Source organism: Pinus tabuliformis, chromosome 1_2 (genome assembly GCF_031772625.1).
Source record: "Pinus tabuliformis cultivar Carrire ecotype Pingquan chromosome 1_2, CPIR1, whole genome shotgun sequence".
In the NCBI taxonomy this organism is placed as follows: Eukaryota; Viridiplantae; Streptophyta; class Pinopsida; order Pinales; family Pinaceae; genus Pinus; species Pinus tabuliformis.
In genome coordinates, this window is record NC_142298.1 from 268,350,769 (window position 1) to 268,376,464 (window position 25,696).

The window sequence follows — 25,696 nt, forward strand, 5'->3', positions numbered from 1 at the left end:
TAAAAAAAAACTACATCATCCAACTAATATCAAAGCACAAAACATATACGTCACAACATAACAAAACATACATGGAAAAAAAAAATCTATATCATCGATTTAATATCAAAACGCAAAACATATATGTCACAACATAACAAAACATATATGTCACTCGGAGTAGTGACTTAATAATTCATAAGGATACAATGCAAGATGGACGAAAAAGAGGTAAAAGGTAATGTATGCAATCCATGTGGGTGTGGGAAAGGGTAATGTAGAAATACTAAGAATCCATGTGGGTGTGGGAAAATTTAAGGGCAATTTTCGACTTGGATTCCGGGAGCCGTTGGGCATTGTGCAATATCGCAATGATCAGAACCTGCGGGTCCTCCCCACCAATCCACATTGTCAATTCCTTGTAACTGCAAACAGAAATAACAAAGAACTGCCAAGAAAGCGACTCCGACATCAAGCGCACCAGACAAAATGTAGTTGTGTCTACTCCACCACTTCTTATGTCTGTTGAAGATGATGTAGTTGAAGATGAAGCCGACAATGCCCCACATGATATAGTCAATTGATCTCGCAGGTGGTATGCTGATTGCAATTAAAATGGGCACATTGATGTATTTGAAAAATTTTACTTTAGGAAACGTCTTGGTAAGAATCCACACCATTGCAGGTGCAAGCGCCCCCACAAGGAAGAACCAATTTTGCTTCTCATATAATCCTAATTTCCCGAACATCCTTTTTGGTCCAACCACTCCCCATATGATTGATGCGTTGAAAAATACTGTATCACCGGGGCAAGTCCAGATGTTACCCTCCACACTACTATCACAGATGTTTTTCACACTTTCTAGCAACCACCATGCTGTCCCAAAACACACAGTAGCTGCCACCATTGTCCCTAGAAGCTGCAAATACAAATATATGTATATAAACTTCACTAATCATGCATTAAAATCAGAAATATAAATTGAAATTGAAAATTAAACTTCCCAAAGAGTATCGACTCAACTGAACCTCCGCAGCCTAAACTTAACCTAATTAAAAAGAAATGAATAATAATAATAATAACCTAACCTGAACGATGAACATGGAGCGCGGGGGGATTTTCATGTAATGACCCAACTTAAAGTCCTGGAGAAATGCAAGAGCTTGAACCATTGATATATAACCATAAGTCTTAAATGATACATTAGCAAGGGGTCGACCTGGATATAAATATCCGATGATGTACTCCGTAATTATGTTCAAACCAGGTTGCTGCAGGTTGCATAAATATACATGTAATTTATCATTTTTCTATTTTGTTTTCTCATGTCATGATTTTTTTAACTTTCAAACGTCATTTACCTGATTGGTAGTGGCCTGAATAATACCTACGGGTAAAGTGAAGGTAAATGCAATGACACAAGCAAGTAAAACTCCCCAGTATGGGAGTTGCAGTTGTTTGTTGAATCCCTCACACGCTGCTATTGAAATGGCTATCATCGACACTAGCGTAATAATAAACCAATACTGCGGAACAGACTTGTAGTTATCCTTCATCAATCTCGTGTGCACGTCCATCTTTATGTCTGTTAAAGCTGCCCTTGTTTGATGCCATATATCTCTGCACCATCCATGCAATTAATAAATAAATCTTGTATGCCTAATTTATGTAAAAAGAATAGCCTCAAAAACTATTAAGAACTTGGGTGATTGTGTCACTGTCTTTACATTTTGAATGGCTAATGAAAGTAAAGTGATATCCAATTTACAAGATGTAAAGTTCACGAGTCAATGATTGACTCATCTTTATATTTTGTTAATTGACGAGAATAAAGTGAGTGATCTTTATATTTTTGTTAGTTGTGGAGAATAAAGTGATCAACTGAATAGTAGACAAAATGTAAAAAGTGAATCAATCATTAGCCTATCATTGTATAGTGACAAAATGTAAAAAGTGAATCAATCATTAGCCTATCATTGTATAGTGCTTAATATTTGTTTGTAAAAAATTATATCCGTACTGTTTAACTTACGTGGATTGTAGATTAGGAGAATATCTTTGGATATGATAGCAAGTGGAAAGAGCAATTGTTTGACTCCTTTCTTAGCTATTAAATTTTAATGGCAAGTAAAAAATCAATTATTGAACCTATTTCTTAACCACCAAATTTTAAAATATCATAAAATCTTCAGTAAACATAAAAATACCCCTACGTACTTTCCCTAGAAAAAATAAATAGCTTATACTTACTTTCCGTAGAAAAAAATAACGTGGGAAACTGTAGCAGAGAGTGATGCAAAGCCGAATCCATATGTATAGGCAAAAAAGGCACTCAAATGCAATTTTCCATAATGATCATATGCAGCCTCATCGAAGGTGAACTCGTTTGTTAGCAATAATGATGTGTTGTACTTTTGACCAGACTTCAAGAAGACACTCGATGAAATAATGGGAAATGATTTGGCATCGTAAACATTCTGCCAATATATGATTGGAGTTACGATATAAATCATGAGAACGAATCCCGCCAGAATATTAGCGATTGCGAACCAGGGAGTTGCAAGGGGACTGCCTAAAAATGATGCAACTGTTCCCCAATCCAACCCAAATGATCCGATACCAAGGCCGTGAGCACCAGATCCAATCTGTTGCACCGTCACAGAATTCTTCCATATAAGACATAGAATCGATACCGTAGAAATGGTGCCGAAGAAAAAGTTGGGAATTATATAATACGAAAAGCTACATATTAAAACTGTCATGAAAAATTGCATTCTTGTCAAGCCACCCTTTCGTCTTTTATCGTGCTCGTGCAAAGCCCTACATCAAATATTTACAACCAAATATCATATACTTATATGTATGTATTTGTACAAGCAAATATCATATAGTTATAAGTATGTATTTGTATCTGATGAGAATAAAATAATATTTAATGAACATAATCAAAATGTACTAAGTTAATTATTGGGTTAGTGTAAGGCCTTTAATAAGAAAAATTATATTTATTTTTATTAGTCATTTATAAAATATTTTAAATAAAACTAATCATAATCGAGTTAAACTTTTTAATTTTATTCATTTTTAAGAAATATTTACAATTAACAATAACAACTATTCTATTAAAGCAGATGAAGAAACAATCTATCTTATAAACTATTTTTAATATTTTTTGTTAAAATAATTTCTTTCTTTGTTTATAATAATGGTGTACATCTACTCACCTGAAAATAGAAACTTGAACGAGGTTTGAGGGCCACCACATATAAGCAGATTCCACCAACAATTTTCTAAAAATCCCAGCCCATCCAAAGCCGAGCATCTTGTGGTGTTCAATTGCAAATTCATCAATACTACATATAATCTATTTGCATGATTCAGTAAACTTGCTTGTAAAGAGAGAGAGAAAGTTGCTGATACTATTCAATTCATGAATATTGCATTTCACATACCTGTGTAGATACTATCAACAGCCATGCTACTAAAGGATTTATGCTTCTCTTGTAGAAGCCCTTTACTATTGTGACAATATCGACTGCGTAGGCCCCACTACTTCCAGCGGAGGCAAAAATTGTTATGAGCACATGCTCTTTCATGTTAAACGGTCCTGGATTAAATGAGAAATGCCAGCTTGTTCCTGGAAAACGGTACATTGTGGTGGGAAGAGTTGCAGCCATAAAGCGACCCACTGGCAGAACTGCTATTTGAGCAGACACTGAAGTTATTGTGAGTGGAAAGTCTCTGTAGGCAAAGAATTGATTCAGAAATGCTAACAAGACACAGCATGCCAATCCCAGCACCCACGTACGAAACGTTAACACAGGTGAAGTTGGGTCGTCTGTTGTAGGCACAGTCAGTGCTACTTCTTCAATTGGGGATTGGTCCGATATTTCATTCTCTTCCTCTGCTTTACTTTTAAACTCTTCTATTCTACCTGTGAAATACACTTACAGTCATATCTTTTTCTTTTTTTTTTTGCGGCGAAATACAAGTAAGCCGCTCATTATATCGTCGGATAAGTGAAAATAAAATAAAATTCAACAGAAAAATATGAAAAGAAACTGAGTCAATAAACCTCACCATTCACTTTGATAAGTTTCAGTGACAAACTTCTAGATTTTCAATAATACTCATCAATGGAAAGTGAATACTTAAAACTGAGAACTCTTAAAGAAACAATATGAGAAGGATTAAAACAATGATTGACAAAACCCTAGTTTATAACATTTGGCTACTAAAATAAATATCAATACTTACCTTGGTTTGATAACTCAAATCCCTTCATGCTTTCCTCCATGTGAACAGTCTGGGAATCGATCACTGAATATCTTATTCCCGTTTCATGTGATGTGAGGAAAGTAGGGGAAATATATAATGGCAACAACACCTCGCATATTCAAATGCCAACTGATCTGATCATTGGAGTGGATTATTTGTGATGGCAAATAAGTATTTCAGCAGTACTTTTGCCCAAACACAATTGGCATTCCTAAATATTTGCAGAATATTCAAAGCCGTCCTTTTTCCCTCAAATCTCTCTATCTCTGGTGCCCTTAAAATCAGATTCGTCCAACAAAAAGACACTGAGAATCGGGATCCTAATCGTGATCTCGCCCGACGATTATTGTTGAGATACATGAGTAGCTTCTGAACCTCCTGACTTCATTCTTAAAGCCCAACAACCATCTACTTGCTTGCACAATTCATATCACTCCCAAAATAAAATGCATCCACCGTCCATTTTAGCCAAATTCAAATGTACCCACAGTTTATTTTAGTGAAAAGTCAATGTTCTACGTGGCAATGTCAATAACCCTCCTTTAAAATTGACAACACGTTTACCATCACTCTGAATTAATTAATGAGACTATGTTTACGGAAACTCCTATTTCCACCACTATAGCCTCATTAATGCGGGGCTACATCCGCCGGAGAGAGTTTATAACACGAGTGGGGTAACACGCCGTTTTTTTTTTATTATCTAGTCATCTCTGGCTATGTCCGGCGCATGTAGCCGCGCATTAATGAGGCTATAGTGGTGGAAATAGGAGTTTCCCTATGTTTAATGAGGCTATAGTGGTGGAAATAGGAGTTTCCCTATGTTTACCATCACTCTGAATTAATGATGTTTACCATCACTCTGAATTAATGAGACTATACTTTCGCTGTGACAGCGAATTTTTTGTCGAATTGCTTAAAAAAAAAAAATCAAGAAATTTTAATGTGAGAGTGTTCAGCGTTATTAAGAATTTTTGAAAAACTCGAAATTTTCAAAAAAAATTCAGTACGAACATCTATATCCAGCACATGTTAGATATAGCACTTGAAATGGTATATGAAAAAGCAAAGAATCTATGATTTATGAAATTTGATAGTTGATTTTTTTTAAATCATACAAATTTTAATTATAAACATATCACCTATTTAAACTAAACATATTATATATAACTTGAGTGATATAGTTTGAGTGGGCCTAATGGTTAAGAGCATATGTTTTCTCTTAAGAGGTCAAAGAGCATGTGTTTCCTCCTAAGAGGTTACAGGTTCAAAACCAAAGGGGTAGAGTATGTATGCTTCATAAACTTAGCAGTCAAATCGTTGCATGGAGGTGGGTCCCTTATCCCACAAACAAGAGAGACTCATACACCAATTTAGTGTCTAACTTAGTCATAACCTTAAAAATAAATATTATTATTATTAAGCATCCAACATTTAGTGCCATGCCATCACTTTTTCCATCTTTTCATTCAATTAACTTTATTGAATCTTACATATTTAATTACTAAATCTAACTTTTTCTCATAATTTTACTCATAATGATGTTATTCTCCCCATATATATTAATGCACTACCTTTTTCCCTTGACATTCCACTGAAGAGACGAAATAAAATAAAACGCATAATTTTACTTTCTTAAAACAAATAAAACGCATGATTTGCTTTCTTAAAACAAAAAAACTTTCTTTATTGAAAAATATTTGTTTTAAGTTATTTTCTGTTTTATTAGTTTCTAGGAAAGTAAAAGTATAGCAATAATTTTTAGTAGTTTCTAGGAAAGTAAAATTATAGTAATAATTATTAGAGTAATTATGTAATTTTTTTTTTTTTATAATATGTTAAAAGAAAATAATAAAAGTGAAAATAGAAAAAGCAAAGAAAAAAAACAAAAAATGGAAAGTTTAAAATTAAAAGGTAATATATTGAAATGTTATTATAATAGAAGTGAAAATAAAAAGAAATAAGAAGAAGACCAAAAAATTAGAAATTTCAAAATTAAAAAGTAATATATGGAAATAGAAGAAAACAAATATTTATAATTAAAAATACCAAAATTGTTTTAATTATTTTTTTCTACTTGAAATTTTTAAGTTTACAAAAAAAATTAACAACATTATAATTATAATTTTATATATATATATATATATATATATATAATTTCTTACTAATTGAAAAATATTAATAACTAATGTGAGAGTTGCGCAATATTAATATTTAATATATATGAGACGGGATGAGTATTTGTTATGATAGCGTTAATATCTAATTTATAATTGACAGTTATTCAAGTGGACTACATAAAATTTAAATTTCCTTTTAAAATAGAAGATTCAATTTTCTTGCCTCCTAGAAGCAAGTCAAACGAAATTCAATTGAATTAAGGACTGGAAAGTCATCCCATAAGTTTCCTAATGTTCTCTCACAAATTTACGCACTCCTCACTACATTGCTCCCTCAACAACATTAGAAGGGGGAAATTAAGTTATAAATCTCATTCATCTTAGGTTAGGCTTGTTGGTGTTGTGGTTGTATTTGAGTGCCAATTCCATGCTTGAGAGAGTGCCTTAAATACACACTCTCCTTCCTTCCTTGTATATATTTTCCTACCTTGTACAACTCCACTTCCTCATTGTGTGATGAATTCAAACATGCGAAGCACTATGGGAGTTATTGGTGATTCGATGGCCTCTGCGTGTCAGGGCTAACTCCATTGTGTTAAATTCTAGGTTCATATTTGGTATTTTCAAAATTTGGCTCGGGCTCTGTCTCTAAGGGGACTCCCTTCCATTCGACTCGATTTGAATTTTGCATTCAACAACTCTGCAGTTAATGTGGTATCTGATAGTTTGGATGAAGAGAGTCTCTGTAAGGAATTCCCTATGCATAAGAGCTCCTTCAATATTAGTGGGTCAAGGAGTTGGCTTCCCCATCTTACATTCTAATTAATTGGAGAGATTCCCTCTCTAGAATCCCTATTGCACATAGAATTGGCAGTGATAGTGCTCGGGGCTGCCTCAGCTTCTTGGAGATTGAAAACAATAGACACTTCCCTCACGTTTGGCTTAATTCCTTGAGCACTATATATTTCTAGTTTCTTCTCCCCATAAAACTGAATTCCTTTGTTCCTTTTTCCTACAATAAACATTCATCATTCAGGACCCTTCTTTGGTCATTTTCTTTACCATGGTTCTTTTCAAACAATCCATATAATGCGCCCCCGCCCCCACCCCCCCCCCCCCCCCCCCAACAAGTTACTATTACTATTGTAAAAGTCTTGTGTCAACTTGTGCCTCATACATCCCCTCCCTAATTCCCATCACGTTGTGCTCACCTTCTCTATGCATAAATGAATTAACTACCTTGAAGATACTTCCACCATGTATTGTTGTGCCACTTGTCACCTTCTTTGGCACCTCAATTCCCATTAGTGGTTCTAGTTACCCCTTTAGCACCAATAATAGCCTTTGCTTTCATTATCAGAAACCAACCTCTCATTTCATCTGTGCCACCTTCCCCCCCCCCCCCCCCCCCAATGTTATGTTAACCATGTTAACAAGTCACGATATTTCTACTACCATTGGAATTTTCAAAGCTTGCATTGCATGTAGTAAGCAAATTGAGGCTTTGCAACTGGAGAATTTTGATATCAAATGGCACATTCATCAACATGAAAACTTACTCACTTTCCTCACTAAATAAATTCACTCTCAAAGATAATGTTTCATTCCATGACAATAAGATGGATGGTTTGCATAGGCAGATTGAAGATCTAAAACACACAACCTAGCCTCTAGGGAACCAAGACATCACCGACTTTGCTTCAATCCACCTCACTAGAAACATGAAATTCGTGCCAAGAAATTGTCACCGTGTAGGTTCATAATCTAACAAAAACTTGATATCATCTTAATACAAGAGACTAAGTGAAAACAAGTTGAGCTCTATCCCTAATGAAGGTATTGCCTAGGTGAAGCTTTAGTGAGTTAGGTTATGTTGGTATTTAAGGAGGTCACACAACTGGTTGGAGGGACACTTTTCAAGTGTCAATAAACGTATTTTCTTTTAAGTTTGGTATTCTCATGGAATGGAGACTAAAGGGATTGTCTTCTATGTAAAAAATCCTAAACTCTTATGGACCATATGCAGAAAATAAAACTTACTAGGATGGAAATTTTAATTGTCTAGAGATTCAAGGTACTAACTTAATCAATGGGGGAGACCTAAACTTCACCCTTAGTCACAATGAGATTTGGGGATGTTTTTCCCACATTGACCCTTTGGTAGAAAATTTTTCTTCTGAAATTGAAAAACATAGCCTTATGGATCTAGAACTAATTGTCGTAAAGCTAACATGGGTAATAATAAAGTGGGATCTAGAGTTGTGGCCAAAAGACTAGACATGTTTTTAGTCCAGTCTAAAGTTATTGTAGGTGTTAGTAATATCAAGGCTTGGGTTGATGCTCAGAGGCTCTCAGACTGCTTTCCTATCTTCTTAGAGGTTGATGACTCTAATGAGAAGTTTGGATCTCCTTTTAAGTACAATAGAGCATGGGGCCTAAATGGTGGGTGTAATGTAGCCAATACTCATGCAAAAATTTTAATAATAATATTTTTTTTCTTTTTTTTTTATATATTTAAATATATGGAGTATGTCATACCATGGGAAAAAATGTATTTATCATTTAACAATTTTCTTTTAACCTTATGCAATTGTTGCAACAACCTCTTATTTATTTTCATATAACCTCTTAGGACTTAGTCAGTGTTAGGAGATATATTCAAAAGATTTATTGAGGGTAATGGAAACATACCAAGTGATGGCATATAAGTGTATTCATAAACCTTACGTGTATCGATCCTTAATCATTTTATTAATAGCACATAAGAACACCACTCGATCTAAAGTAAACTTATGTTTATATATATTGTTCTCATACATTAATTGGTTTTTTCATCCTTGACATTATTCTACTTTGGTTATATTCTAAATGTTTTGTATGGATCCCAGTGATGAGTGACAACCTACAGGGTTCCACCACACCTCACCCGCGTGATTGATGTGAAATGAACATTCAAGATTCCTTTTCAACAATTCAACGGTGGTCACAATCTCTCCTCATTGGTTAGTGTAGCCAGTTTATCCCCTCTTCCGATATGAATGGCATTTGCACCTGTAGTTTTTGTCATCTAAGCTCTGCATATCTGTTAGCAACAGGGTTTCTTGTTTCCTTGCTACTCGAGAACTTTAGCCATCTAAATTCTGGTGGGAACATGATATTATTGTCAGGCTCAGTTATTACTCACTCTTTAGTTACCATCATGTTTTGAAGCTTTCGTCTGACTAGAATGTCAGCTCCATGATAGTTATGGGGGTTATAGAGGGGCATTTCTTGTGAGCTATAAATTTGATGCATAAGGATTTTATTTTTAGAAATATATTGATTTTTCTTTAAAATTTAGACTTGTCACATGTTATGGTTTGCACTAGGAGTCATATTCTCTTTCTCATAGCCAAGAAAATTATCTAGTTTGTTTCCCTTTGAGGAAGTGGGAAAAACCATACCCTCGAAATGTCTTCCATCCCTTCTACAACTAGATTTTTTGATGGTTAGAGGTCACAATGATAAGATTTGAGTGGGAGTTTTGCAAAATTTAGGTACTATTCATATTTCCTCAATTTATTTTCTATTTTATAACAAATATTTGGTAATTTGATTATCATAGGTTATATCTGAGGATAGCATATTTAGCCTGATTCTTTCTAGGGTTAGGTTTTTTGTATTTCAATGTTAATCTTTCCCTCTGTCAAAACACAATACATACATACATATATGTATGTATGTATGTATTGTATATATATATATATATATATATATATATACATACATACATGCATGCATGTATGTATATATATATATATATATATATATATATATATATATATATATATATATACAATACATACATACCATACATACATACATACATACATACATACATACATATGTCTGTATGTATGTATGTATGTTTCTCATAAAGAATTTTCAACTCTTTTATTTTTACTTCTTATTTATAGTTTCCCAAGCTTGGCATGCTAGGGTTTGGTTACAAGGATGAGACTTCAGGCCACTAGGATATCTCTTTAGCAAGTAAATTTAGTAGTATAAAACCATTTTTCCTATTTCCACTCAACTCCTTAATCGTTTTATTTTCTTTGCTTTGTTAGGGTTTAACATACTTTAACCATATTATTTGTAGGTCAGTACTAGACCATTTGAAGCTTTTTGAGGAGTAAAATTTTAGGGTTTAATCTTCTACTTGTTCTAATTTCTCTAAAAAAATTATTTCCTTCTTCTTGATTGTCTGTCATAGGTCCTACCCCGAAATAAAGGAAATAGGCATAGACTTAGCCAAACCTTCTATGGTTATCGTCATTCAACACTCCTGTAGTTTTGATGCTTTGATATGGCCTTGGGTAGTCATTTCCCATTCAGACTTGATCATTTATTAAAAAATAATATTTTCAATTCCATACGCGAATTTTCCCTTTGAAAATCACATACATACATAGGTACCATAATAAAAAACTCGCGTACATAATATAAAATATGAAAAAATAAAAATATTTCCTATTTCTTGGGCAGGGTTTACAAGTTTCATCAAAAGACCGCCTATAGGAGCCAGTGGCATAACTGAATCAACTGATTTATGGTGGTATTTATACACCACATGGGAAGGCCTAATTATAGAAGGAGATATGATATCGACAATATAGTCCTTTTTATCCCTAGATCAAGTCTCATTTTCCTTGTGCCTCTCACACTCCCAATCATAGGAAACCCTTGTTTCCTTGCAGAGATGCTCATGTTCCATTATATGGCATCCTTTTGTACATGATTGAGAGGTGATCTTTGAGGCTTGGACTAGACGGATCTAGAAGAAGGTTTCGTTGGTGTCGTGGTTGGATCAGGTTGTATCTTTCCACTACTATTTGATGATATCAATAAAGAAGCTTTGTCTTGTTCCTTATATGTTATGATCTCATGTTTTTTATGATTCATGTCCAAATATCATGATTTACATGTTTATGCTTGATGATATAACATGTTTATTATGCATGCTCTTTGAACTACTTGATACACACACACACACACATATATGCTTCTCTGAACGATGTTATAGGCTTCATAAATTTGGAGGAAGTAGAGGGTTTGGACCCTACGTGATCAAAATCAAATGTAGGACCTATGGGTACTACTTTCAAACCCAAATTTAGTAGTTCATATAGTTTGCTTTCTTGAATGTATGCTTCTTGCTGATAGTCTACCTTCTATCTATTGAGGTTGTCAACCATTACCTTAGGGAAGTTTTTCCTGCCAATAGAATTGGCGACTCCATTGGGGAATACAATCTCGTATTTCCTAGAAGGGTTGTTTTTTCCTTGATCTTAGCTTCTCTTTATTGTTTCTTGATTTTTCCAGTATTATTGAATCATTTTTAGTTTGGAAAATCAGTCTAATCTTATGGATCATGTTTGTATTTTTTATTTTTCCATATTTTTTGCGATGCACTTTTTCTTGTATACAGTAGCATCCACACATGGTTTCTTCCAAATAATCTAGCGTATACACTAGTTTCTTAAGAAAAAATCATGTGTACATGTGGCTCTGCCAATACACAGTCGTGTATTATTAGGAAAATTTGATTTTTTTCAAATTTTTTCCTTCAATTATGGGAGTAGCCTAGTTTTCTGGCTCTTTTAGAGTCATTTTCAGTCTAGAATAGTCTTATTTCTTGCTCGTGTTGGTTTCTTTGTCTCTTTTTCAAAAAATGTTTTGTCAACCTAGGGTTTGCAATTCTATGAAGTTGTTGCATTCTTAGTTTGGACTTCATACCTTCTTGGTAAAGTGTCTGATTGTTCTATACTTCTGGAACAGTGAGTTGATTCTCATCTTGTTTATAATCCAATCTTTTCACTACTTCACTTTGCATTCTTGAAGCTGACTCATTTGGTTTCTTTTTTATTGTCTGAGAAAGGTCTTTGCAATTTTGGTTGAGTGAATGATTTTGGTTCTCTGAAATTTTTCTATTTTATGAATCCTTTAGGTATCCTTTAGGTCAAGTTTTTCAAGTGTTTTGATCTCTTAGTCACTTTAGTCTTATCATCTTGGTGATCATTTATGTCTTGTGAAGTTTGGAGTCTTTTCACTTGATTTTTATCTTAGGGTGATTGATTTCTTTTCTTTCTTGAAACTTTTATTTTAAGTCTTTAAAAAAAAAAGAAATTTTTTTTTCCTTTTCTTTCTTTGGTTTTTGGTTTTTGGTTTTTGATCTTTTTGTCTTATCACCAAGTGTGTGAATCTTTGCTTGAGGTTGAAATTTTCTTTGCTTGGGATATCTTTCCTTGGATATCTTGATTTTAGGACCTTGGAAGAACACATTTGTTTATTTAGAGCATTCTATAGAATCTTGCATTTAGGCATCCTAGTATGCACTAAGGTAGTTTGCATTTTAGGCATTTTAGTCTCTTTTGATAGATGTTGAGTCTGTGAGCGTGTTTAAAAGAAAAAAGAAAAGAGTTTTTTCTTACATATTTTTCTCCTAGAACCTTGTAGAGATCACTTTTCATCGAACAGAAAGAAGTTACATTTTCACGTAGCCTAGTTTTCTATTGGTTTCTTTTTGGGTCAGAACATCATAAGTTTCACTTGCACTAACTGTGACCTAAATAACAACCAATAAAATAAAGCGCTTAATCTAAAATGAACTAGGTTTTTAATTTTTTCATAGACACATCAATTTTCCTAGGGAATTTACCGCCTTGGAATAGGTGTGCGTAGAGTAAACTCTCCAAGGCCACTCTGAACTGAAACATAGAAGTTGATTAAAGAGTGCAAATCTAGTCTCATTAATTTGTCCAGGAAAGCTCTTCTAACACATGAGTTAAGCACCAGGATGAGTGAAGACAGGGAAAGAGAGATACCCCCTCTCCTACTTGTTGGATCTCGCACCTGAGAATGTTCTGCCCAGCTTCTAATTACGAACTGGTGACCTTAGTTTCCTATCCTAGGGACTCCACAGGTGACTGGGGGGGGGAATGCCCTTGGTACTGATCCAAAATGGATTTTGGGTAGACTTCTAAGTCTAAGTGCTCCTCACAGAGGAAAATGAAATTCCAAGGATGCTCCTGGAAATAGTCACATTACGTAGATCTTTTCATTCTAGATCTACTGCAACTTTAATGGGCTAAAATGGACCTCGGATGCAGAAGTTATAGCAGAAAGAAGATTGCCTTTGTCCTTTGAAAAAGAAGGCATTTCTCCTAAAAATTGGCCTAAAAGGCTTTATAAAGTAAAATCACATCAGAAGGGTCGAGCGGAGGACCTAAAGTGGAGGCAGAAGGAACCTCTGACTGCGACCTCTGACTTATTACATCGGAGGTAGGCCTTCGCCTAATGTCGGGACCCTAGGCAGGGCGATGAAGCGATTGTGACAATCGACGTCAGCAAATGACGTTGGCATATGCAAATAATATAAGGGAAGGACCTCGGGCCAATGTGACATTTGTTGTGTGTGTAGAATGATTGTTCAGAGGTCTTTGTTTCAGCCGGATGTATACCCCAGGAAGTTTGTACACCCCTCCACGCGGGGGGGTGCGGGGGGGACTTTGTTGTTGGGAAAAGTATCCAATACGGAATGACCCTATCCCACTCTAAGGGTGATAGTACCTCAGCAACAACCGAATGCAAAGCTATTCGAGATTACTTCTTTATGAGATGTAAGAGAGAGGAGAAAGAGATCCACTAACCGTTATCTTTCGCTAATGATTGATCCAATCTTCCCTCTTTGCTGCTTGCTCCCAGCTCCTTGCTCTTTCACTGGCCCAGCTACACCAAGATCCTACAAAATAACAAGAGAGGGAAACTACAAGAAGCATACATTCATAATTGATTCAAGGATTAGAATAAATCAAATATACAAGTATCAATACGCCATTGAGACACATGCACATAGAAGAACCTCAAATGCTTTATTAATGGAAGAAGTAAAGTTCTGAGAGTGTTACAACCATAAGAGGCCCAATCCAGCAACACCTCCCAGCAGAAAGAAATCTCCTCTTCACCTCCTTCAAGCAAATCACCCAATAGTTCTATACTCAAACCAACAACACTTCCTTACATTCACAAGATTCCAGCCTCCCTAGACCTCATGAGAGAGCTCTATATATAGGGGTTTTGGAGAAAGGATGAGTCAGCTTGAGCTTGGCATGGAGCTGACTAGTGTCCTCTCCCACTTTAGTTATTCTTCAGTTCTTGAGTCCACTTGGAGTTTCTTGCTTCCACTTGGAGATCTAGATCCTCTTACTCATCACAAGGCAAATTCCCTGATCCAAGTGTCATTTTGGAAGCTTCCTGGGCATTTGACACCTTGAGGAATGACTGTGCCACTTGGCCAAACTCGCCCAGCGCAGGTAGCCTTCATTACTGTTGACATTCAGCGCAGGTACAGAGTGGAGCAGTTGACATTCAGCGCAGATGCTCAGTGGAACAGTTGACATGATCCAGAATTAGCTTGTTTTTGAGTGTTTTCAGGTGGAGAACTGATATTTAGTGCTGTGGTTTGCTGACCTTGTTCCTCTAGGGGTAGGAACAACATGTTTAGGGACTTTGGATCCCTTAGATTATTGACATTTCATGCTTCATGCTGTAAGGCACAAAAATGTCTATAACAGACTTGTCCCCCCCGCGGGGTCCCGGGGGGCCGATCCCCCCCGGCTGGGGGCTCTAGGGGCTAGCGGTCCCCCGACGGGGGTTCAGGGGCAGCGCCCTCGAAGCCAAAAATAGATGTAAAATTGCCTTGTAAAAGTATAGTAATTTCTAGTCAATCTAGGCCGTTCATTAGGCAGATGATCTGACAGTAGAACTTATGTTTAGTTTAGGTTTTTTTGCCCTAGAAGGCAACCCCTCTCTTTGTATGAGGGCATTGTATTTGAGGCTATGACATAGATGTGTATTCTCTTAGTGAGAAACAGAGAGGTGAGACTGTGAGAGAAAACAGAGGATATTATAGTGGATCTGTTGTAGATTGGGTCTCTTCATTTTGCTGGATAATAGAAAGGAAGGATTGGCTGTTCGGGGTGGACGTAGCTCAAACTAGGTGAACCACGTATATCTGTGTCTCTCTTGTTTTATGCATTTTCTGTGTTTATATTTCTACAATATTTTATGTGATCCATTGCTCCGTAATATATAATTTTATAACAACATTGCGATCGCTGATATCGATGTTGGCGGATCGGCGACGACACATGCCATGCCATACAGAAAGACCCCTGGGCCGTAGCAAATGCGATATGCGATATACCAATCCGTGGCATGCGATCTCAACCATCGGATTAGAAAAGAGATCAATGGCCATGATTTAATTGGCGGTTAGGAGATCGGTGATCCCCAACACAAAGGGCCAATGTGATAGCGATATGCGATGCGATATGGACCATCCGATCAGGGATCAGATCAACGGTCCAGATTTAATCAGCGATCGGTGATCAGTGATCCCCAATAATAGGGCCAATGTGATTGTGATAGCGATAAGCGATAAAAGGCCAGACCTGACGGGATTATAGACCCGATTCTATAATTTTTGAAGTCCGGGAATTCAGATTTTTCAATGTATTCCCGTGTATTTGGGGTTTTGGCCAATCCACCTATGCGATGCGATATGCAACTAATGGTGGACCCGATAGGGTTTATAGGGGTGATTTAATGGAATTTGAAGTCTAGATTTCATGCCCAATAGTGTATTATTCGGAAAATCTCTGTGTATTGGAATTTTTGTCCATTTTCGGGTTTTTGCCTGGAAAAAGGCCCTGATCCCTTTGTAACAACTCCTGATCACTGTGCCATGCTGCAAGTGGACATTTTGTGGACAATGATGCATTTGGTAATGCACAAAGCCATAGAGCCATAGAGCCAGATGGCCAGTCGAAGAGATAGAGAGCAAAGAAGCGTAGAGCCGCAGAGGGATGATTACACGCAGAGAAACAACTGGGGAATGCAGAGCCAGAAAAATGCCACAAAGGAGTCAGAGAGCTCAATTGATGGGGTTGCTGAAGATTTCTATAGCTAATGTGCAAAGAGCTGGAGGTCCCTGAAGGAGAGTTGTTAGCTGAGAGAGAGAAAAATGCCAGAGAGCACAATTGACTGGCAGCAAAGCTGCTAAAGGGCGTAGGAAGGTTGCAAAAGGTCACTAGGAGGTCGAGTGAACCATTGATACACGCAGAAGTTGAGAGAGAGCTTAGAGAAGCTAGAGCCAAGAGACAGAGCCAAAGCTAGAGCCAGGGCTGAGAGCTAGAGCCAGAGCCAAAGCTAGAGCCAGAGCCAAAAAGCCGAGAGCTTCAGAGCTAGGGATGAGATGGTGTTCTAGGCCCATTGTGTTCTGTGTAAACTAGTGGAGTTGAGCATGGAGCTTGTAAAAGAAATGTTTCCATAATGCCAGAGAGCCTAGTCGAGTTAACTAGAGCTCAAGGAGACGTAGCCTAAGAGTTTTGGGTGAACTCCAAATTAATATTGTTGTTATGTGTGTTGTTTTATTGCTACATCTTGCTGCTATGTGTGTGTTGCTTCATATGTATTTTATGTCAGCATAAGCAAGTGAACTTAAAGCACATAGCGGTTTTAAAAAATATATAAGCACACACCTATTTTCAAGAACTTTTAATTCCACAATTGGTTAATCACTATATCTTGGGAATATATGTATATATATAAGGTTTGGAAGCAGGAGAGGTTCTTGTTTGAAGGAAAAGAAGCCTTTAGTGCCCCATTTTTAGATCAGGTGGTATCAGAGCCTAAGATTGATTAAAGCCCACCTTCAAATAAGGTTAAATCAGAATGCTTGTTTGGGCAATCAAGGATTGATTGTATGCTTGTTGCAGACTGACTATTGTTTGAGTTTTCAAAGGTGAATGGAAAGCTAATGGTAGCTCAGTCCAGGAAGGACAAAAAGGAAGAAGGGCTGAAGGCATTATTCTATCCCAAAGGACCTCAAAGAAATCCTTGAAGCACAAGAGGTTTGTTGCAGAAGGTTGCTTGAATAAAGCTCTTTGTTAGTCTTGTTTGAAGTTCTTTTGTTCATTTGCATAATGAAAACTTCTACAAGTGTATCCTCAAATTCCTCCTTCATCACAAGACTCTTTGATGGAGACATGAAGCAAGACTTGTTCATCATGATGGACAAGGTGAGAGAAATGTATGAGGATGGAAGGAAGAGTAGCATACTTAGAGAGCAATTGAATTCCGTGAAGGAAGAGAAGCAGATGCTTTCTAAAAAATTGCAGAAATTGAGAGGAAACTTCATATTGCAAATATGAACCTAAAAAGGATGCATGAGTTGGAGTCACAACTATTTGTTGCCAAAGAAGCCTTGGTCAAGTATCAGCTTGAAGAAGAGGTAAACGATTCCAGTTTGTCTTCAAATTCTTCTAAGAATGCTTATTGTTGGTTCTTTTGAAAAACATACCAAAGGCATAGGTTCCAAGCTAATGTCCAAGATGGGCTATGAGGGGAAAGGCTTGGGTAAACATGCATAAGGTATTGTTGAGCCAATAATGGTTGAGGAAAGGCCTAAGTATTTGGGTCTTAGCTATGGACAGTCTTATGGAGAAAGTTCCAAAGCTGCCATGAAGACCATTGAAACAGCTCCAAGAAGGGGTTTCATTTAGGTCTTCTACCCCAAGATTGTGAAGATTGTATTCTTAGGGAATGCAGTGGTGTGAAGCATACCTTGTAGAAAGAAGGTGTATATCAGCATACACTTGAACCAGAGAGTTGTAGAAACTCTGACAGCCTTAAAGAGATTGATGGTGTTCCAAAGGGAGCTACTTCTTCGTTCAACTCACCTCCTCATGAAGGTAAAAGAGGTGGAAGAGAAAGGTATAAATTTGGTTCTTATCATATTCCTTTTGATTATGTTCAACATGATAAATTTCCACATAAGCATGGGAAAATAATTGCATGTTCCTTTTGCAGTTTGGATAACCATAATGTTTCTAGATGCTGGAAGAGAATGGCCACATACAGGAAACTTTTCAAGGAAAAGAAGCAAGAAGCCAAAGGTCCATAAGATAAGGAAAATCATGCTATCAAGAGGATGCACATGTGTTGCACTTACTGTCATAAGAAAGGGCATCTTACTGAAAGGTGTTGGACTCTGAATCTAGCAATTCTTCCACAAAAGCTGAAGAAGGTGGAAAGAGAAGATGGCAGAAATGGAAAGGAAGATTCCATGAATGATGTGTCTTAGGATGATTCATATGTTGATGTTGATGTGTAGACAAAGGAAAGACCTTTGAAATGGATTGGTAAGAAATGGTTAGAGTTCTTAGCCAATTGAAGATTGCATGTCTTTTGATATAAGGCATCTATTTGCATTTCTTTGTTGATGGAATGAAAGTTGTAGGTTTTTACCAAGATGGTGAATGGAAAAAGGTTGAATAGGAGACTCACTTTGTTGCTACAACATTATGTTCATTTCAGCTTCGAAAGTGAGTTTGCTAAAGCAAAATTTGAAGGATGAAATGCATGCATGAGCTTGATATGCATGAACACAGGGATGTTGATGATTTCCTTGTATTTAAACATGTATGTGTGATTAAATTGAAGGGTTGATTGCTTTGTTTTAAACATGCATGTAATATTGAATTCAAAAAAGTTGATTTTGTCTCCAAGATGGAGATAATGATGAAGTGTTTCATCTTTGAAAAAGAGTCCTAGAGGTCTTTTCCTACATGATTGTCTTGAAGGGTCATTTGTTTTAAAGGTATGTTTTGTGGGCTTGTTATCTAGTCCATCATTTTTATGCAGATGTAAGAGATGGAGGTGTTCACAAGATGTGAAATCTATTTCTTTTATTGAAGCAAGAGCTTAGGACATCCAACTATTGTCTATATTTCTGTTGTTGTTAACAGTTGTTGTTGACAGCTTTTTAAACAGGTACAAATGAGAATTTTTTGAAGTAGATGTACTTCACATTTGTTTGAGCCACCTTGGATCAATGATCAAGGCAGAGAAGTTCAAACTACCTTTTGTAACCATCTCAGCAGGAGTTCTGTAGGAAGGCAAGGAGGAAGACAGTTCTTCCCAGGAAGACCAACACATCCAGGAAGGAGAGTGGTCAAAGGCTTTGGTTCAGAGGCACAATGCAAGGCAAGTGTGTGGAGGCTGAAAGAAGAGGGTGTTGTTACTCTCATTTACTGTTCAGATCAGTATATCAGTCTTTTGGAGACCAGAAGTTATTTTAGTGGGAATGCATGATCCAAAATAGATTTTGGGTAGACTTCTAAGTCTAAGTGCTCCTCAAAAAGGAAAATGAAAGTGCAAGGATGCTCTTGAAAATAGTCCAATTGCGTAGATATTTTCATTCTAGATCTATTACAACTTGAATGGGCTAAAATGGACCTCGGATGCAAAAGTTATGGTAGAAAGAAGATTGCCTTTGTCCTTTGAAAAATGAGGTATTTCTCCTAAAAATTAGCCTAAAAGGCTTTATAAAGGAAAATTGCATTAAAAGGGTCGAGCGGAGGACCTAAGGAGGAGGCGGAAGGAACCTCCGACTGCGGCCTCCGACTTATCACATCGGAGGTAGGTCTTCACTTGATGTCAGAACCCCAGGTAGGGCGATGAAGCGATTTCGACGATCAATGTCGGCAATCGCCATCGGCATATGCAAATAATATAAGGAAAGGACCCCGGGCCAATGCAACATTGTGATTGCTGATATCGACGTCAACAGATTGGCATCAATGTATACCATGCCATATGGAAAGACATCGAGGCCATAGCAAATGTGATATGCGATATACCGATCTGCGGCATGCAATCTCAACTGTCAGATCGGAAAAGAGATCAACGTCCAGGATTTAATCGACAGTTGGTAGATCAGTGATCCCTAACACAAAGGGCCGATGCGATAGCGATATGCGATGCTATATGGATTGTCCGATTGGGGATCAGATCAACAGTCCAAGTTTAATCAGCGATCGAAGATCCCTGATAATAGGGCCAATGTGATTGCGATAGTGATAAGCGATAATAGGCCTGACCTGACAGGATTATAGACCCGATTCTATAATTTTTGAAGTCTAGGAATTTAGATTTTTCAATCTATTCCCGTGTATTTGGGGTTTTGGCCAATCCACCTATGCGATGCGATATGCGACTAATGGCATACCTGATAGGGTTTATAGGGGCGATTTAATGGAATTTGAAGTCTGGATTTCACACCCGATAGTGTATTTTTCAGAAAATATATCTGTATTAGGATTTTTGTCTATTTTCGAGTTTTTTCTTGGGAAAAGGCCCTGATCCCTTTGTAACATCTCTTGATCACTGTGCCACACTACAAGCAGGCATTTTGCAGAAAATGATGCATTTGGGAATGCACATAGCCATAGAGCCATAGAGCCAAATGGCCAGTCGAAGAGACAGAGAGCAGAGAAGCCGCAGAGCTGCAAAGGGATGATTACATGCAGAGAAATGGCTGGGGAAGTCACAGAGCCATAAAAATGCCTCAAAGGAGTCAGAGAGCTCAATTGACAGGGTCGCTGAAGATTGTTGTAGTTAACGTGCAGAGAGGTGGAGGTCGTTGAAGGAGAGTTGTTAGCTGAAAGAGAGCAAAAGGCTAGAGAGCACGATTGACTGGAAACAAAGCTGCTAAAGGTCACTTGAAGGTTACAAAAGGTAGCTTGGAGGTCAAGCGAACCATTGATGCATGCAGAGGCCAAGAGAGAGCTCAGAGAAGCCAAAGCCGAGATCTAGAGCCAGAGCCAAAGCCAAAGCCAAGAGCCGAAAGCTAGAGCCAGAGCCAGAGCCAGAAAGCCAAGAGCTTCAAAGCCAAGGATGAGATGGTGTTATAAGACCATTGTAATCTGTGTAAACCATTGGAGTTGAGCATGGAGCTTGTAAAAGAATTGCTGCCATAATCCTAGAGAGACTAGTCGAGTTGACTAGAGCTCAAGGGGACGTAGCCCAAGAGTTTTGGGTGAACTCCAAATTAATATTGTTGTTATATGTGTTGTTTTATTGTTGTATCTTGCTACTATGCATGTGTTGCTTATTTTATTCTTTACTTACTGTCATCTGTATTTTATATCAACATAAGCAAGTGAACTTAAAGCACATAGTGGTTTTAAAACAAATATAAGCATACACCTATTTTCAAGCACTTTTAATTCTGCAATTGGTTAATCACTAGATCTTGGGAATATATGTATATATATAAGATTTGGAATTGGGAGAGGTTCTTGTTTTGAGGAAAAGAAGCCTTTAGTGCCCCATTTTTAGATCAGGTACCTAAGATAGACGTTGCATCACTTTCATAATACTTCTGGAGGGTTCCCATGTGAAGCTCAGGTACTTGTACTAGTAAAGGCTATTATCGGGAGATCAGTGTAACTCTTTATGATACCTTCTCTCATAGGCTTAGACCGTAATTATCCAAAACTATATTTAGAATGTCCTTGTATTTCTTTATTTTATTTTGGTTTCCGATCCTAATCACCCAGAGTGGAAATACCTGGAAGCTGCTTGTTTGGTTGTATCTCTAGGGACTTTTTAGTGAGTGCTCTTTGCTCCTAGATTTCCATAATATTTTTTTTTTAGTCTTTAAAAAGTTATCATACTATTTAAAAGTGGTTTATCAATAAGTTTTTCGGTCTACGAAGCTTCGTGGGATTTCACGTCCGAGTGTCGAGCCTTCATGTAGAAGGTGTAGGAGCATTTCTCTTGGCGACTTTCAACTAGTAGAAGCTGATGCATTGGAGATTAATCCTATTTTAGGAGCTCTCATTTCATAGGGTGAACCTATTTGAGTTCATAATTTGGATGGAAACTCTATGGTCCTTGCTAGGGTTCTCTTCCAATAAGAAGACGAGATTGATATTGAGGACGTCCTTGAGTCCCCTATGACTCCTTCGACACCTCTTCCTTCTCATCTTTCTTACGTAGTACCATACATGGGTACCCTGACTCAAAGACTGACAAGTCGTGTTCACTCTCCTTCTTTTTTCCATATGGCCAATTTTAGTGGCATAAGTATGGCTACTAATACTTCTAGTGTGTAGACCCCTCCTTCAATTGCAGGAAGGGGTACTGTTTATATCTCTATTGCTACACCTAGTATAGTAGTTGTTGTCTCTACATCCATTTCGGGTCTGAGTAGGGGCATCCAACCTTCCGCCCATTTTATTAGTGCCTATTCTTTTGGAATGCCACCTAGTGGGATTCCTTTAGTTCCTTCAACCATTCTATCTTCTATTTCCACATCTATGACTTCTATGCTAAGTGGTTCAACATATTTTCAACGTTTCTCTTTTGGAAGTGGTCATATTCCTCATTGCAATCCATCTTTGAACTTAGGACACACTCAAAATGTTAATCCTTTCTAAGGAGGTGAAGGATGGCCAAATCCTTTTGTTAGTGGTTTAGGGGTTGGGAACTTATCCCATCTATTTTTTCAGGAGGGGAGTATTCCCTTCCCTTTTATTGGGACCTCACAAGTCTTTCCTCCACTATCTAGTGCATGGAATCCTTATCATGGGTTATCCCCGTCTTTCAATGTTCTATTAGGAGGAAACTATCCTATGTATGGTAACCCTATGGCAAGGAGTGGATACCCTCTGAATACTTTTGGGCCACAAGGATTCCCTTATGGTTTATTTTATTCTACGATTAACTTATAGAAACTTGGTGCCTCTTCAAATCAAGGATACTATTTTCCTAATGTTGAAAATTCTGCTCTTGGTGGGTGGAATTCTTTTGTTCCTCTATGCTTACCGTTCTTGGAAACTTGGAACTTTCCAGATATTTCAAAATTGAAAAATGATACAATCCGATACAATTCGGCTTAGCCTCCAATTCCCACCAAATTTCGTCCGATATTCCTAAATTTGAAGGGAAGTTTGGAGAGGATTCGGCTAATCGTATAACCACATTTCATTTGTGGTTCTCATCTAACTCCTTGATCGGTGATTTGATTAGGTTGAGATTATTCCAATGCACCCTAACTGGAAACACTGCAAAATGGTATATTTAGCTTGGACGGGGTACCTTTGCTATGTTTGGAGAATTGGCTACTGTTAGCTACCTATACCAATAGGTTTCATATTTCATGATTGGCAAAGAAAGTTCCAAATATGCTCTGCTTTGGTGATACAAAGATCCCATATTTCCAAAAGGAGACCAGGTGTGTGTATAACTTCATGTTGATTAAGTTTTGATGGGTGGTCCTAAAGCCTAATCTGGATCATGCCATGTTTCAATTTTTTTGTTGTAGAATAGAGAAAGAAGTCTGTCCAAACTGTTTAATCTTGGCAGACCAGTAGCTTAGGTAGAGAAGTAAGGTTCCCAACTGCTTAATCTGGGACCTTGGAAGCAATAAGGGTAGTTCTAGATAGAAAATCAAAAGGAAAAAGCCAAAGAAAAGAAAAGGCACATAAGGGTCTGCAAGTCTAAGTGCACCCTCCATGAAGAAACAAAAAATGCTAGGCAAATAGATGGGTAGGCAGATGGGGTTGCAGAAATGTCATTCCTTACAATTCAATGTGTGCTAACCTATTTACAAAGGAATATCAATGGATTGAGAAGGTCTTCTTCTCCATCATGTTGCAGCAAAATAAAGAAGCATGACTAACTTCCTTTTCCCCTTTTTTCACCTGCATTACTAACATCCCTTCATCAGTTATGTTCATGAAAGAATTTGAGGTTTTATGCTGGTTCTTATTCCTTTGAAAGCCACATTTCTTGTCTAAAAATCTTTTTATTTTGATCTACTCCCTAAGCTAAGCTATCTTCACATAAACTTAGTGATTTCACTCCTCATTCACCTTTTCCATCCATATTAACCCTTAACTTCTATTATCTAAATCCCCTATGTTACCCTTTCCCTACTATTATAACACTATGGTGTATAAACCCCAAGCATTGTATAAATATCCCTCCCCTTGGCATTATAGCCCTATGTTCACTATCAGGGATTGAATTGACATCTGGTCAGTTTAAGAGCCCTAAGCCTTACCCCTCTTTCCCCTTCAGAAGTCATTTAACCCATTTAACCCTTCATTTGCTAAAAAACCTTGTAAAAGACCCCGTTTCCACCCTTAGCCCGCTCAATTGCAAAATACACATGAAAACCCACTTTTTCTGATTTATCCAAAGTCTGGGCGCTATGCGCGATCCTATAAAAAACATTGAAAAAACAATACAAATCCGCCAAAAGTCTAAAGTCCCCGCCGGGCGCAATTTTCAAAGAATATATTATTTTATTCCCGCCCCCTTCCGTATCAACCCGGTAGCTTAACCATCCGTCGACCGTCGGATCAGGCCCTTTCCATCCGACGGCCCACATGAATATCGGAGCGGCTTCGACGTCCGAAGAATAGCTTCCGATATTTGTCAGAGGGTGACGTCAGGCCTCTGCCACGCGTCACCCCCACATCGTATCGGAGCCCCCTCTGACGATTCAGCCTTCGTATAATAAGCGGTGCGATATGATACTGCTTACTATTTCCGGTTTCTGCCAACCTGCCCTGCCAACGTCACTACCACGTCACTGTTACGTCATCGCCGTGTTAGCGCCCCCGTTAGCCATTTGCTCCACCTGTCTGCCATCTCACCATCCCCGTGGATCTCTCTTATGTCGCCACGTCACCCGATGACGTCATGCTGACATCATCCGACCTTGACCCCACCTGATGATGTCATGCTGACGTCATCCAAAAAAAAGCGCCAATGTTCCGAAAAATCCATATTTTGGCCAAAAAGCCGTGTTTTTTGCACTTTTCGCAAAAACAACTGTTGTTTCCTCTGCATGAAATTTACGTCCAAACTGTCGCCAACCTGCTGAATTCGACCTGGACACCATTGGCGCGCCAAATCCACCTGCATTTTCACCATTGCCAAGCAAATTTACCAGGTATTTATCGAATTCACCTCCCCGTGCTCGGTTGTATCCAAAATTATCTGAAACAAAGCTTAAAGAGTGAAAAACACATAATTTACCGGCAAATCCCCTGTACCTAGTCTCCATTTGCAACTGTAAGGTCGAAATTCACCTGCTAAGCCTTGTTTACCCGAGTTTTCATAGACCCTGTATTCTGTTCGCGCAATTGTGGACGGGAAATCCAAACTGCACCAATTTGCCGTGAAAAAGAGTTTAAGGCCAAGCATTTGTCTCATCAAAGCTTTGAGCAATATTTCAATTGCTGCAATTGACCATTCCATCCTCTGTCCCTCAGTAATTCACCTTTCTTTTTCAAAGAATACTCTTTCGTATTGCTCTGCAGTGACACCAGATTATACAGCAGAATCCTAAACTAAATATGGATACTCCAGTAGCACCTGTAGCCTTGAATGTTGCCCCTTTAAATGCTCCTCAGAGACA

The 25,696-nt window shown here is 37.6% G+C and overlaps 1 protein-coding gene across 1 annotated transcript; it reads right to left on the reverse strand.

Annotated features, from left to right (window-relative positions):
• Positions 1-293: 293 nt before the first annotated feature.
• LOC149205380 (oligopeptide transporter 5-like) lies at positions 294-12,699 on the reverse strand. The gene is made up of 8 exons (XM_089397388.1): positions 12,626-12,699; positions 9,221-9,280; positions 3,433-3,892; positions 3,205-3,302; positions 2,231-2,800; positions 1,342-1,600; positions 1,069-1,251; positions 294-899 (listed from the first exon to the last, which is right to left on the reverse strand). Exons 1-8 carry the CDS (start codon positions 12,697-12,699, stop codon positions 294-296), a joined length of 2,310 nt encoding a protein of 769 aa, XP_089253514.1.
• Positions 12,700-25,696: the final 12,997 nt, after the last annotated feature.

What these genes read in the sequence shown, in the direction of transcription:
- LOC149205380 (XM_089397388.1), bottom strand. Translation starts at nt 12,699, where the DNA reads ATGTGTTCTTCCAAGGTCCTAAAATCAAGATATCCAAGGAAAGATATC. An exon ending in AAAGAAAATTTCAACCTCAA is followed by an intron (nt 9,281 to 12,625) that starts GCAAAGATTCAC and finishes GGAACCCTGTAG; the next exon opens with GTTGTCACTCATCACTGGGA. An exon ending in GTTATTTTTTTCTACGGAAA is followed by an intron (nt 1,601 to 2,230) that starts GTAAGTATAAGC and finishes TGGATGGTGCAG; the next exon opens with AGATATATGGCATCAAACAA.